The sequence below is a fragment of the Sceloporus undulatus genome, chromosome 1 (assembly GCF_019175285.1).
Source record: "Sceloporus undulatus isolate JIND9_A2432 ecotype Alabama chromosome 1, SceUnd_v1.1, whole genome shotgun sequence".
Taxonomy (NCBI): domain Eukaryota; kingdom Metazoa; phylum Chordata; class Lepidosauria; order Squamata; family Phrynosomatidae; genus Sceloporus; species Sceloporus undulatus.
The window spans coordinates 82534184-82550438 of NC_056522.1; the positions used below are offsets into that span (position 1 = coordinate 82534184).

At 45.8% G+C, this 16255-nt stretch overlaps 1 protein-coding gene across 1 annotated transcript in view; it reads right to left on the reverse strand.

Moving 5' to 3' along the window:
- Positions 1-16255, reverse strand: part of TIAM2 (TIAM Rac1 associated GEF 2) — a 194820-nt gene that overhangs the window by 59087 nt on the left and 119478 nt on the right. Inside the window, 4 exon segments of the mRNA XM_042473306.1 lie at positions 2348-2608; positions 10774-10866; positions 12224-12302; positions 13020-13124. Coding sequence (XP_042329240.1) covers positions 2348-2608; positions 10774-10866; positions 12224-12302; positions 13020-13124 — 538 coding nt within the window.

A 16255-nucleotide genomic window follows, 5' to 3' on the forward strand; every position in this document is an offset into this window, starting at 1 on the left:
AGTTTCTAAGAGGTGTAAATAACATCTTGCTCCATCCAAATTCCATCTACCAGAGTAAACGAGAGCAAATCTGCTCCATCCTCTGCATGACAGCCCTCCAAATATTTGAAAATTGCTGTCACATGTCTCTTAATCTCAACTCCTCCCAGTTAAAATAATCCAGCAATTTCACCTGGACCTCACAGAAATCAATTTCTAACCTCCTCACCATAGTTATCTTCCTCTGAAATTCTCATTTGTCAGTGCCATCCTTAAAATATGGTATGCAGCACTCCACAATCCAAATGCAGTATTATTACTTCGTGTGATCTAAAGCCATCTAATACTATTTTAGCTTTTCTTTGGCAGCACTTATTCTATTACAGCAATGGAAAATGAAGTGCTTCCTAATAAATATGTTTACATTTAAAAAGGAAGAGTATCCAAAGTCCAAAACACACTGCAGAAATCATCTAGTTTGAGACTGCTTTAACTGCCCTGGCTCAATGCTAGGGAATTCTGGGAACTGTAGTTTTGTAAGTCATTTAGCCTTCTCTGTCAGAGAGCTCTGGTGCCACAATAAACTACAATCCCTAAATTCCCTAGCACTAAACCATGGCAGTTAAAGCAATCTCAATCTGGATTATTTCTACAGTGTGTTATGGACCCAAGTTACTTATTTTATATTTCAAAAGCCCTTGCTATTTTAATATGAATCCCATATGGAATCCTATGAATCACTTGTCTAAGAACAACAAAATGCAGTTACACTTACTTAGGATTTAACAAGACATTACACAGTAGATGCACATAATACTCATCTAGCTTTGAGTGACAGACTGAGTTTTATCAAAGGAGTAGTAGATGAAGGGATTGCTTAAAATACTCCCTGGAACCCAAATTTCTACATAGATCTCCATACTCCTTACATAAAGGTTTGAATACTGCTGAATACATATTAATATTCAGAGATTGAGATTCTGTGCATGCTTACATCTCCTCCCACAGTTCAGCCATACACATGAGCAGGGAACTGCTTGCTTCGGGCACACACTCATTTGGGCTTTCATGGCCAGCATACATAATTTTTTGTGGGTTTTTTGGGCTATGTGGCTGTGCTCTAGAAGAGTTTTTTTCCTCATCTTTCGCCAGCAGCTGTGGCTGGCATCTTCAGAGAATGCTGGCATGGAAGTGAGTGGGGTATATATACACTGTGTGACCTTTGGTTGGAAGGAAGTGATTTCTATGTTAATCTGTGTTGGTCTGTGTTGTATGGCAAGGTGTCAAGGTGTCTATTTAATTGACCCATTGTCTGCTGGGAAATCCCCTGACCCTGGGTGGTGTTCATTTGCATGTTTTGAGTTTTGATTTTGGTGTTTGTGTTCTCAGAATCAAAACTCAAAACATGCAAATGGAAGGCCAGATTGGGGCTACGGCATGTAGCTGCCACAGCCCCGATCCGGCAAGGAAAGGGGGAGCTGCAGGCCACTCCAAAGGGGCAGTCTGTTGAGCCCTTCACTGTGGTAGTATAATTCCTTTGCTCCTGAGGTCCCATTCCATATAGTGATCTATGTAAAGCTGCATCCACATAGGTTTGTGTTCGTCATTTCAAAAAAAGTTCTTTATTTGTTTCTGTCTCCGAGCTTCACGTACATACTCAAATTGTGCATGAACCACATGAGAGCTATTTTACACCACAAATAATCATGTGAAGAAACCTGCATAATATGAATACTTGATGACAACTATGCCATTGAGGGAATATATCATCCTTCTAAAGCACTGTCCTTTCTCCAGGGACATACCACAAAACATTAAGAAAGATACCATAGTACAGTGACAGATATTTTCAATTAATTTATTGCTATAGTCTAAAATATTGCTTTCCTTGGTAAATATCCTATTAATGTTCAGCATATCAGTCTAATGAAACATATTAGAGAATATCATCATATATTCTATAAAAGACAAATTTAGAAAATCAAAGTAAAAGTATTTTTATTAAATAAGTTTAAATAGCAATTCCTATTGCTAGGAATTTGTAGGCACTTGAGACCTTGTCAGATCACTGAATAACTTTGCATAAACATATCCAACAGCTAAGTAGAGCTTAATATTATTGTTATTTCAATATTTAGGTAGTTTTTGCTTTAAAAATCCTAAGTCTTGATTTAATTTCATTTTGTGGAAAATCATTACTGAAAAGTGCAGCATTCAGATGATACATGTACATGGAAATAGGTAGATTTTTATGCATACACACACACACACACACACACACACACTTCTTACATCATATGAAATCAGATAGCTCTGACAATTGCAGAAACATATCAATCATATATACCAACCACAATCAGCATCTCACCATTTGCTGTATTTTCCTTGAAGCTATCCAGAAATTCTTCCAGGAGTTGTGACTGGTTAGGTGGGGGTAACAAATTTCTTGGTTCCCTGGAAATATCACCATCTGACCATGTGGTGCATAATCCACTTGCATGGCAATTGAGATTTGTAGTCAAAGTCAGTTTCACACTTTTCTCAGAGAACAATAACTCCATCTGTCTGAGGTCAAGATCAGATACAGACTCTCCATTTATAATCAAGATTTCATTACCAACACGTAACCCTGGGAGCATGAGAAAGAGAAAGAAGAAGAAGAGTAAGGAGTCATGCTAGCAGTCAGAGATGCTAAACAAGAGCAAACTTGATTATTAAAACATTTACCTTCATCTTAATAACTAGAAATTTTGAGAATGCGGTTTGATGAAAGAATTACTCAAATAAATCCTTCAATAAACACTGAGACCTGCCAGCTAAAGAAAGCATTTTGCTTTTTTATGAAAGAGTGTAAAAAGGAGGGAATGTTCTGAGAATTCAGTTTCTTATAACAGTACAACAAGAAAGTAAATGTAATGGCTAACAAATCAATCCTAGGCAGGTCTTCTGAATTGTGTGACCTAGGCTGCATCCACACTGCAGAAATAATCCAGTTTGACATCACTTTAACTGCCATGGCTCAATTCTATGGAATTCTGGGGATCTTGGTTCTGTGAGATATTTAGCCTTCTCCATCAGAGAGCTCTGGAGCCACAACAAACTACAATTCCCAGAATTCCATCGCACTTAGCCATGGCAGTTAATGATCATTTCTGCACTGTAGATGAAGCAATATTCTCAAAGTAAATCTCCCATTCATCTTCCCCCATTCCTGTTTTTCTCATTTTTGCCTGAAACTTGGTTCAGGCTGTGGAAGGACAGGTTGCTTACCTGTAACAGTATTTCTTCGAGTGGTCATCTGCGAATACATACAAATGGGTTTCACTGCGCCTGCGCAGTGCTGCTCGGAACCTACTGGAATCACTGGGCAGAGTTTACTCTGCAACATATTGAAACTTTTTGGCGGTAACTCCGCCCACCCGTTATAAGGCCCCTGCCTTCCCGCTCTTTTCCCCAGTTCCGCAATTTTTCCGCCAAGCAGGCGATGGAAAGAGAGCCAATGTGAGCAGGACACTGAGGGGACGGACGGGTGGGATTTGTATGTATTCGCAGATGACCACTCGAAGAAATACTGTTACAGGTAAGCAACCTGTCCTTCTTCTTTGTGGTCTCTGCGAATCATACAAATGGGTTTAGACTGACAAGCTAAGGTATGCGGCGGAGGGAGTGTCCTGAGACCAAAGCTATGGTAAACCAAAGGTATATTTATTACAATAAACACCTTGAACCATAAAGAGTCAGTCTTCTGTTCATGCACAAGTTAAATAGCAATAACATTGCTAGACCTGAGTAGGGAACAGAGGTCATGCAAGACCGATCCCATAGGAAATGTGCAAATCAACATTCAACAAATGTGACAGTGAAAAAACTGTATAACACAAACATCAGTAGTGCAATCAATGCAACCCTGAGACCAACACAGCCCTCCCGAAAGCTGCGTCTCGGATGGCCCTGGTGTCCAACCTGTAGTGCTTAATGAAAGTCAGAGGTTGGGACCAGATAGCAGCCTTGCAGACATCCTCCAAGGGGATCCCCGACAGGAATGCAGAGGATGCTGCCATTGACCTTGTGGAATGGGACCGAACCCTGCCAGGGAGAGGCTTGCCTATCAGTTCGTAGCAGAGGTGGATGGTACCAGCCACCCATTTGGACAACCTCTGCGCAGACACAGGCAACCCCTTCTTCGGCTCCGAGTAGCATTGGAAAAGTCTCTCGGACCGACTGGAGGCAGCAGTTCTGTCCAGGTAAAAGGCCAGCGCTCTCCTGACATCAAGAGAGTGCAGGCGCCTCTCCTCATCCGACGTCGGGTTGGATGCGAGAGTAGGCAACACAATGTCCTGGCACATGTGGAAGGCAGACACCACCTTCGGCAAGAAGGTAATGTCCGTACGGAGGACCACCTTGTCCCTATGGAACCTCAGGAACGGTTGTTCTCTCCGCAAAGCACAGAGTTCGCCCGCACGGCGGGCAGAGGTGATGGCCACAAGGAAAGCGGTTTTCCAAGTCAATAGTCTCAAGTCCGCTGTGGCCATCGGTTCAAAGGGCTTGGATTGGAGGGCGGTCAGTACCGACTCCAAACTCTAAGCCGGCGTAGGCACCGACACAGGGGGATACAGGTTAGCACAACCCTTCAGGAACCCCTTCACCAAGGGGTCTTTGAAGAAAGAAACCCTCCCCCCGAACTGATATTTGGCACAGATGGCAGAAAGGAAACATTTGATGGACGTGAGGGACAGCCCTCCATCCAAAAGTGCCATCAAAAACTCCAGCACCACTGGAGTGGACACTTGTTCAGGAGACAAGCCCTTTTGGTCAAGGAAGAGGCAGAATCTCCTCCATTTCAGGGCATAGGACCGCTGGGTGGAAGGTTTCCTTGCAGCCAGGATCACCGTCCTCACTGCCTCTGGCAGGGCAGTCAGGGCCGTATTCTCCAGGCTACCAGCGGCAGGCTCTTGATGTCCGGGTGGAGAATCCGTCCGTCCTGGATGGAGAGCAGGTCCGGACGAGGGTCGAGACGGAGGAAGCATCTCCTGGAGAGGTGGAGAAGGGATGCGAACCACGGCTGTCTCGGCCACCACGGGGTGATCAGGATCGCATGCGAGCGGTCCGTTGTCATCTTGGACACCACTCTGATGATGAGAGGGAACGGAGGAAAGGCGTAGAGAAGCTCCCCCGTCCAGAGGAAAGCGAATGCGTCTCCGAGGGATCCGTCGGATCGCTTCCTCGAGCAGAACTGGGGACAGTGGCTGTTCCACCTGGTCGCGAAGAGGTCGATCCGGGGGGTTCCCCACCGATCGAAGAGATCGCCGACCGTCTCGGGATGGAGCCTCCACTCGTGACACACCGAAGGGGATCTGCTGAGGCGATCTGCCAGTTCGTTGTCCTCCCCGGGAAGGTGAATCGCCTGGAGGAGGACGTGTCTCTGGATGCACCAATCCCAGATGCGGAGCGTGAGATTGAGCAGGGTTCTGGACCTGGTACCACCTTGTTTGTTGATGTAATACATCACGGTGGTGTTGTCCGTCCTGAGGAGAACCACTCTTGACGTGACTAGAAACTCGAACGCTCTCAAAGCCTTCTCCACTGCGAGCATCTCCAAGGCGTTGATGTGGAGAAGCTTGTCTGGAGCAGACCACCTGTCTTTGACGACGAGGTCGAGCAGGTGAGCGCCCCATCCCTCCAGGGAGGCATCGGTCGTCAGGGTCAGTTGTGCCTGGGGCTGATGAAAAGGCATCCCTGTGCAGATGTTTGCGCTGTCTAACCACCATCTGAGGGAAGCAGCCACCGGTCTTGGTACCGTGAGCCACTTTGAAGGAGGATCCTCCAGCGGAGAGAAGACGGAGAGGAACCAGGATTGGAGCGGCCGAAGACGAAGTCTTGCCCAGGGGGTGACGAATGTCGTCGAAGCCATGTGGCCGAGGGCGACTTGGACGTCTCTGGCTCTCACCCTTCTGTGGGAGATGCACGGCCTGATGGACGTTGTCAAGGCCTGAAACCGATCCGGAGGGAGGAAGGCCAAGCAGTTTTTGGAGTCGAGGATGGCTCCGATGAACTTGACCTGTCTGGTTGGTGCAAAGTGGGACTTTTCCCTGTTGACGACCAGCCCGAGGGAGTCCAAGAGGCGCAAGGCGAAGGAGACTGCCTCCTGCAGCTCGTCTTGAGATTCGGCTGCAAACAGCCAGTCGTCCAGGTAGGGAAAAACCATGAAGCCCTTCTGATGAAGGTATGACACCACCGGTGCCATGCATTTTGTGAAGACACGTGGGGCCGTCGCCAAGCCGAAAGGAAGCACGTTGTAGTGGTACGAGTCGGCGCCGACAGTGAAGGCGAGGAATCTCCGGTGGGACTCCCGGATCCCGATGTGGAAATAGGCGTCCTTCAGGTCGACGGTCGCAAACCACAGGCCCTGGTGAAGCAAAGGCAGAATGGAAGCCAAGGTTACCATTCGAAAGCGACGGTAGTCCAGAAACAAGTTCAGTTGTCTCAAGTCCAGGATGGGCCTGATACCCCCATCCGCTTTCGGTACCGTGAAGTACCTAGAGAAAAAGGCCCGATGAGATTCGTCGGGCGGCAAAGGGGAGATTGCCCCTTTACCAAGCAAGGTGCGCACTTCGTCGAGAAGGGTGTCCGAGGGTGGAGTGGACATGAAGGCTCCAGTTGGAGGGAGCTCTTGGAACTCGAGGGCATAACCCCTACGGACGATGTTGAGAACCCACGAGTCCGATGTTATAGAGGCCCAGATGTTAACGTAGGGCCTCAAAATGTCCAAGAAGAAGAGAGGTGAAGGGGGGACGAAGCGCGCTGCGTCCCTTCAGGCTCTCTTCTTCCCCTGGTTGGTGTCCTGCCGGCGGGACTTGCGGTACCGAGGCGGGAAGTTGCGACGGCCAGAGGAGGAGGAAGACTGTGAGGGGTAGCGCTGCCTCTGGGAGCCCTGCTGCTGGGGCTGCCGGTCCCGGGAGAAGGTCCCCTGTGACTGACCTTGAGGTTGCCACGGGCGCTGGTGCTTCCGGAACGGAGAGGCCGGTGCTGAAGACATGCCATGCTTCTTCGCCGCCGCCTTCATCCTGAACTTGCGGTTCAGGCGGTCGTCGGTCTCGGCGTGGAAGAGCCCGGTCCCGTCGAGCGGCATGTCCTCAATGGCAGCTCTGACGGTAGGGTTGAGGTCGGAGGCCCTCAACCAGGCATGCCGTCGGAGGGCCATGGCAGCCGACATGGACCTCCCGGAGCAGTCTGCCATGTTCCTGGAAGTGGTGATGAGCCAGCTTCCAATGGAATGGGCCTCGTCTCTGATCTCCACCAGCTGCCTCTGGATGTCATCTGGGACGTCCGGGACCAGAGGGGAGATCCATTCCATGAGGGTCTGGATGTAGGCCCCCATGCAGGCGGTGTAATTGGCGGCCTTGACCCCAAGAGCCGACGCCGAATAGGCCTTCTTGGCCAGTCCGTCAACCTTCTTAGCCTCCCGGTCGACAGGAGAGGTGGCCTGCTTTGGGACGAAGCTGTGCTGGGCTCCCTCCACGATAGCCGAGTTGGGTCTGGGGTGTTCAGCCAGCCAGGAGCAACTCGCTGGGGCTACCCTGTAGAGCGACTCCACCTTGCGGGATGGTGCCGAAAGGGCGGCCGGAGACTCCCAAGACCTCTTGACAATGGTCTGGAGGGAGGGAAGGAGGGGAAGGCACGGCGGGGTCGGGACTCGTCCGTGCACCCGACGCTCAACCGGGTCCTCGGCGTCATCCTCCGCGGAAGCGAGCTCGATGTCGAGGGCCCTCGCCATCTTCACAACGTGCTCGGTGAAGGAGCGGACGTCGTCTGATGGGGAAGAAGGCTCCGGGTTATGCATCCTCTGGGGGGAGGCAGATCCCGAGAGAGCATCCTCGTCCGAGGGCGCCTCGGAAGGCGGCAGCGGCTCGTCGTCCGAGTCCAGGTCGGAGGAAAGGGGATCCGTCACCCTGACCTGGGATCTCGAGCGGGTTGGTGTAAAATCGACCGAAGACCGGGAGCGTCTGCGGGATGGAGACGGCAACCTCTCGCGCCTTCGGAGTGGAGACGGCGACCTCTCGCGTCTACGGGGTGGAGACGGTGACCTCTCATAGACTGATATGGTCGGGACCGATCTAGGCGGGTTGGTGTGGTCCCCAGGATGAGGGTTCAACTTAGTGAACTCCCTCAAGGCTCTGTCCTCCGGGACCGACATGTAGTAACGGCGCGACTGCATGTCGTAAAAGAGGTCCGGACACTCCTGTCCACGGGTGGGCTCTTCCTCCTCGTCGGATCGGTGATCAGGGGAGCGAGCCGGTACGGTGTCATCCGTCCCGTGGATGAAGTCCATGGTCGGAGGAGGCAGAGGTGTATCCGGAGCCGGGGTCCCCCGGTCTACCGGCGTCGGCTCCTGGTCGCAGGGAGCAGCCGAAGTCGAGGCGGGAGCCTGTTTGGAGGAAGAGCGCTTCTTCTCCTTCGCCCTCGGTGGGTCGGTGGTGGGCCGATCCTTGGAGGGCTTTTTGGAGGCAGAGTCACGACCCGTCTCGTCATTGTGCCTCTTCTTCCCATGCTTGGGAGGCTCCTCCGATGGGAAGAACGGATTGTCCGGGAGATCCAGGAGGACAGCAGCCGCTGTCGATGACGAAGGCCTCGGCTCGGTGCGGTCCTTAGGTCTCGCATGGTGAGATCCCTTGGACGCCTTGGATGATGAGGGCGAGGCGAGATGGACCTCCGGCTCGGCCGCCTCCTTCGAACGGGAACCCTCCGATCCCTTCCTCGGCTTGGAGGCCCGCTCGGTACCCTCAGTCCCCGATGGTTTCTGGGGGCTCTTGGAGGGTTTGTCGGTGGCGCTGGGCGGTTTAGAGCCACGGGCCACATCGGAGGTGGTGGAAGGGGTCCCGGCCGGGACACACACCACGCTGGGGACGGCGAGTCTCCCCGAACCCACGCTGGAGACACTCGCCCGAGATGACGAAGCGGGGGGCGCCAACGGCGGGACAGAAGAAGACCGCGAGCCTCCCTCCTGCACCTTCCCCAGGGCGATCGCTGAAGTGAGCCGGGACTCACGGTTCTTACGAGCCTGAGAGGAGAGGGATCTGCAGAGCTGGCAGGCCTTGGGATCGTGGCTCGGGCCAAGGCACAGCAGGCAGGAGGAGTGCGGGTCCTGGACGGGCACCTTGCCCTTGCAAATGTCGCACTTCTTGAAAGCCGCAGGCATTTCTCCGAAGTCGTCAAAGCCGATGGGAAGTCCAAAAACGAGGTCAACAGTCCGAAAGTCCGAAGTTACCAGGGGCGGGAGACAAAGAATGGTCAAAAAACGGTCCGAGGTCAAAAAGCGAAAGTGATTCCAAGCAAGCAAAGCAAGCGAAAGTTCCTCTGAAGCAGCTAGCGCGGCGGAAAAAAGGAACTGGGGAAAAGAGCGGGAAGGCAGGGGCCTTATAACGGGTGGGCGGAGTTACCGCCAAAAAGTTTCAATATGTTGCAGAGTTAACTCTGCCCAGTGATTCCAGTAGGTTCCGAGCAGCACTGCGCAGGCGCAGTGAAACCCATTTGTATGATTCGCAGAGACCACGAAGAAGAAAAAGAGTTCAATTTAGCTAATTGGCTGGTAGTAAGAACATGTAATGAAATGAGATTATGAGCAGTTGAATTAGACAGCCATGGAAGACTATGGCTGGAATCCTCTTAGTATACCATATATACTCAACTATAAGTTGACCTCATGTATAAGTCGAGGGCAGGTTTAGGGGCAAAATTATGGATTTTGATACGACCCATAGATAAGCCTTGGGTAAAACTTAAGAGGTATGTAACAAAGGATGTAAAGGATGATGCAAAGGAAGATGATGCCAAAGAACTTAGAAAATTCTGGCAGGCAAAACTGTTTCTGCTCATCCTAAAGACTGCATGGATGAGAGGAGATCCATGCTTCTTTTTGGTGCTCCCAGGATGGACTAAGCTCTCACCTTTTATCACTCTATTCAGAGAAAGGGGATGGCCCATATATATATATATGGACCTGTGGATAAGCCAACCCAGGTTTTTTGGGTTAATTTTTTAACTAACATTTCTAGACTTATATATGATGAGTATAATACACAGTACTTATTTATCTTTGCCATGTAATGACACCATCAGTGGTGGGGGAAGTAAAAATGCAAATTAAAATAAAATGTGTGGATAAAAGGTGAGTTGACATATCCAGATGAAATCTTGCCTTAATTATTACTACTTTATTGAGTTGGAGATATTAGAGATTACATCCTGGTAAAGCCAAACAGAGGAACAATTCACCTTGAATATTTTCCCTACACAGTTCTGCACGGTTGCATATGTTAACTGCATAGGTGCAGTTGGGAAAACATATTAGGTAGGAGGTTCCAAAGAAGTATAAACATTGCTTGCCACATATGTACAGCTCCTTGCAGCCTATCACTGAACACATCTTCCCAAGAATACACCTGGCAAAAACAGACATCTGTATGATTTTCTTTAAATAATGCTGACATCTGTGTAAGAAAAACTGGCAAGTGTAAACTTCAAAAATCCATGTTAGTCTGTTTCAGTTTAAAAAGAAGAGAAGAATTTAAAAGATACCACCATAATCTTTGCTTCCTTCTTTCCTTCTTTTTTTTGTCATGTGGCAGCCCTGGGAGATTTTTTCTCTTTTTTCAAAAAGAGGAATGGCATTACTCTGATAGTCTCTCATAAAAACTAACAGGGCAGGATGAAAAATGTGGAGAAATTATCCCTTTCTTAAAAACACAAGATGTACCTCATCAGGAAAGATTTCACATTTAAAGAGACAGTACAAACCTTCTCTGTAAGCCATCCCATCAGGAAGTACATCACTTACAAAGATATGGTTGAGATGTTGTTGTTCATCAGCTTGTGCAGTTACAGCAAATCCTGGGATTTAAAAAGAAGGCATTGCATTTCAATATTGTTTTCTTATAACAGTTCTTAAAATCAGAGAGAATTTTGTTTCTGAAAATGGTTTGTAAGATTCCACCATGTTGTTTTGCTACTATCAAGACTTTGATGTTAAATCTCATTAATATTTGTATAGTTTACATGATGCACTTATAGAAGAATTATGAATGAAATGCTTTAAAATGATTAAACCTTTTAGCATGGAGGCTGGATACTACAAGTCCTCCCTGCCCTGCCACATTTTATTTTGACTCTCCCCCCATAATCCCCTTTCTACCTGACCTACTCCAGCTTTACTTGTGGAAGCCCTTCCTATCAATCATGATAGTAAACGTTCAAGTTCAAAGTCATCATACTTTCTTGCTTGTACCAGACAAATGCTGCCCCCCACCATCTGTAACATCACTCCCAGATTCACCTTTCCAAAATTCCACTGCACACAACTGGATTTCCTCTTCTAAACATATCTCCTTTCCCCCAATTAAAGTTCTTCTTTGGACACTCCACAAGTGCAGTTTCTCACCAACAATCCCTGACAAATCGTTAACCCAGAAGCTTGATCCTATTGCGGCTCATGCTTGAGTAAAATTCATGTCCCCATCATAAACCTGATTCTGTACAGTTTTCAAATATAATTTTTATATTTCTACCTTCACTTAAAATAATTTACCTTACAGCTTTGCAGGACAGGAATAATAATCAATACCATTTTTCCAGCCCTGGGGGTCCCTACTAGACCCCCTCAATTTGGGCTCAAAAATAGAATAGTTTGGTTTTTCCCCTCTCTAGAATAAGACATACATCCTTTGTTCTAGGAGAAACATTGTTATTTTTCAAAAATGAAAGCTATTTTTTTTCAGAATGGAAAAGATGTTAGAGAAACTTCTCGTTTCAGTTGCAAAACGAAAATAAATGTGGAACTGGAGGATTGGTATAAAGAAGTTTGGCAAATAGCGAATAATGATTAATTAACATGTAAATTGAAAGTGAAAAAAGGATTATGGAAAAGAAATGATTTTGATGATAAACAGAAAAAAATTATTGAAAAAGTATTAAGAAAAGAAGATGGAAAATTATCTTCACGAGATGAATTAAAATTTTGGTTGGAGTATATGGATGGGAATGGCTTTGGCGAAAGAGATAATATAAAGTACCTAATGGAAGTGTGCAGTATCATCATTGTACAAAATGTTTTTTAAACAATGGCTGCCCATGCTCTTATTTGCTAAAGTGAAATGAGAAACATGGGGGGGGGGGGAGAATAAGGCAAAATGATAGGCATACAAGAGATCTACTTTGAATTATAGATATACTTTGGAGAGGTCACACTTACCAAAATCAGTTACACCCTCACTCTTAGTAAGATGCACATGGTAGAAACTTAGAGGAAATATTTCTATTTCATCATATATCTGCAAGAGAGAAAGAAGTTCAACTATGACAAGGTATAGTAATTTGCAGATATGCCATAAGGCTATCTCTTAGACAAAGTAATTAATTGACATTGAGGAGCAGTTTTGGGGTGCCATTAAAGAGGAGGAATGTGCCAATGACTTATTATTTTTAAACCATTTGGACCTCATTGGGATTTCTCAAGGCGACTGTATTTTACCCTTGGAGCGGGGATGAGAAAAGTTTTGAAAATTAACTTATGCCTTGCTATCCAACTCACTAGCATTCTCGGGATCAAACGATATGATAGGGAGGGCATGTATATTTTATGCATGGGCCTGCCCTGCTTACATATAAAGCAAACATTGGACTTTTTTTTAAATGAAAAGGACTGTATTTATCTGAAAGAGTCCCATTCAAGCTATCACTGAATATTTTGACTCCTCCAGTGTTTCTCCACTATCCCACCACTTCTTATTTTGTGTGTCATTTCCCACCAACTCCAAGAAGACTGCTCTAGAAGTGTTCAGAGAAACACAGAATCTGGCTTTAGCAGCTTTCGTTGCACAGAACCTGTTCTTATTCTCAGAAAAAATGTAATGGAACCCAAGTGGTCTAGGTATTATTCAGTCCAACTGTACAGCCTTGCTGTATTTATCTACCTTTTCATAAAGATGTAACTCTATAAATATAGGATCTTATCAAGGAATCACAGATCTATTCATAGTGCCACTTGCCTGATCTTGTATGTATTCATATGCTTCAGGAATGTACTGCTCAATATTCTCATCAATATGTCTTCTCAGTTGTAATCCATGATGTCTTGGTTCCAAGTGTTTAATCTAAGGGACAAAAAATAATTTATCTGTAATGCAGAAATTATTTGTACGAATCCAGATGTCTGAATAGACAGAAATAGTCAAAAGCCTTTCAAGTTATGCCATTATGCAACCTACAAGTCAGTTCAATAACAGCCAAGAGCCCCATAAAAAATGTTAAAGGCACAGCTTAAGGACATGCTTTTGCTGTTTCTAGAAACCAAGAGGTTTCTAATGTTACTTGCTCCATATGAAATTAAACAAGTGATCAGACGTGCAAATAAACTTTGAAACCGTTTCTCTTCCTCATCCTACAGTGGCATCTGTTTGTCTCTACAGGTCTTCCAGATGGCTTGCTTCAGATGAGTGAAACATACACATCTGATGTATAAAACGCATGTGTGCACACAAACTGTTAAGAGAGGAATGTTCTGTCTGGGATAGCTTTTATTGCACTTTTACTACCAATTCCCACTGAGATCATGAAACACCACCTATTTGTCACAACGTGTGTTATCTCCAGGAAGCTGAATAATGGAAAATGGAAATGTTTCCCTCGGGATATTGGCCTTATTGTAGAATGTAACCTTGAGGTTGTACCCCATATAGTTGACACTATATGGTCTTATTTCAAACATCAACAGTGTAATAGCTCAAGGGAAACAGGCTGTATATTCATGAAGACATAAAGCTCAGTTCTTTGGTGCAGAAATCCTTCTATATGGGGAAGGACCTTGGATGTTATGGAAGACAACACTAACAAAAAGGGGGTGAGGTAAACTTTGGTTGCCCTCACAAGACCTTCATACAACTCTGGTCCCTCCTCCCCTGCCCTTCAAATGGCTGAATCTCCAATCAGACCATTCAGCAAGAACATACGTTTGTTGTTGTTTTTAAAAACGCAGCACACTATATTCTAATTTTTCTGATTTAAATGTATTTTTGTGTAGATATGCAACATTTTTAAAAGCCACAATAATCAATAAAAGAATGCTTCCATGGTACACTAATGAACAAATATCTGTAAACAACTGCAATTCTGTATAATATGACAAATAATAATTTGTCAGATATGATCCGATATAACTTGGATATTTTTCTAACAAAAAAGTGTCAATACATGGTTGCTCTACATATACCATACTTCTGCAGATGCTAGTACAGTACCCCCCATCTCCTTTGAAGCTGGCAATGTTTTTATTCACAACATCTCAGTGAAAATTTACTTCAATAAACAAAGTCAGAAAGTTGCTTTGCTTGCAGTTCCACCATCAAACAAACAAACAAATGGAGGGGAGCAATATTTTTATTTTCCCTTTTAAGGTCTGAATTCCCTTATGAATAATCTACTTGATGGTGTTGAGCAGGCCAACAGCCAATAGTAGGAAAAGTCAGAGCCTAAAGTGGCTGAGTCCACCTTTTTCTAAACCCTAACTCTCTGTCACTTCCTTCTCTCTCTCCTTTTCTTCACTACTTAGTAGGCTGATGAAGAAGAACTGGTCTCTTTTGCTAAGGCTAGAACTAAACACTTGCAGGGAGGCTTTTAAAGGGCTGCATGAGATAATGCTACAGGTTGCCCATCCCTGAAATAAAAGGATGATAGTATAACTCAAAAAGTTCCTTGTTAAGCTGGAGCAGTACAGAAAATATAGCAATGCAAACATGACAGAATAAACAGATAAACACACACATTTTTTAAAAAAATTAAATGTACATTTTTAAACCCACCACTTCGTAACATTAACCACAGCTTTAAGAACATGTATGTGACATCTCTGTGTTTACAGAAATGTCACTGTTGGTCATCTTTGGTATTTTATAATTGCTAAGGAGGACTGCAGTATACAGTCAGCACAGCACAGTGATAAAATTACCAGCTTGTTAGATGAAGGGAATGCTGTGGATATAGTATATCTTGATTTCAGTAAGGCCTTTGACAAAGTTCCCCATGACATTCTTGCAAACAAGCTTGTAAAATGTGGGCTGGACAAGGCAACTGTTACATGGATTTGTAATTGGTTGACTGACCGAAGTCAAAGGGTGCTCAACAATGGCTCCTTTCCATCCTGGAGAGAAGTGACCAGTGGGGTCCCACAGGGCTCTGTCCTGGGCCCAGTGCTATTCAACATCTTTATCAATGACTTGGATGACAGAATTGGGGGCATACTCATCAAATTTGCAGATGACACCAAATTAGGAGGAATAGCTAATACTCCAGAGGACAAGATCAACATTCAAAATGACCTGAATAGACTAGAAAGCTGGGCCAAAGCTAACAAAATGAAATTCAACACAGAGAAATATATAAAATTTTTCTGCACTTAGGGCGGAAAAATGCAGAGATGTAGGATGAGGGACACCTGGCTGAATGAAACTACATGTGAAAGGGATCTAGGAGTCCAAATAGACCACAAGTTGAACATGAGTCAACAGTGAGACGCAGCAGCTAAAAAGGCCAATGCAATTTTAGGCTGCATCAATAAAAGTATAGCCTCTAGATCAAGGGAGGTAATAGTGCCACTATATTCTGCTCTGGTCAGGCCCCACCTGGAATACTGTGTCCAGTTCTGGGCACCACAATTTAAAAAGGATGTGGAGAAACTGAAGCATGTCCAAAGGAGAGGGACTAAAATGGTGAAGGGTCTTTAAGCCATGCCCTACGAGGAACGACTTAGGGAGCTGGGAATGTTTAGCCAGGAGAAGAGAAGGTTAAGAGGTGATATGATAGCCCTGTTTAACTATTTGAAGGGATGTCATATTGAGGAGGGAGCAAGCTTGTTTTCTGCTGCTCCAGAGACTAGGACCTGGAAAAATGGATGCAAGCTACAGCAAAAGAAATTCCATCTCAACATTAGGAAGAACTTCCTGACAGTAAGGGCTGTCTGACAGTGGAACACTCTTCCTCGGAGTGTAGTGGAATCTTCCTCCTTGGAAGTCTTTAAACAGAGGCTGGATGGCCATGTGTCGGGGATGATTTGATTTGGATTTCCTGCATGGCAGGGGGTTGGACTGGATGGCCCTTGCGGTCTCTTCCAACTCTATGATTCTATGATTCTAGTGAAATTTCTCTGGTGCATGTAGGCTGCTGAAGACATCTATGACCTGATTCCTGACCTCACAGTTTAAGCCTGAATGACTTATCAGACTGCAAATGA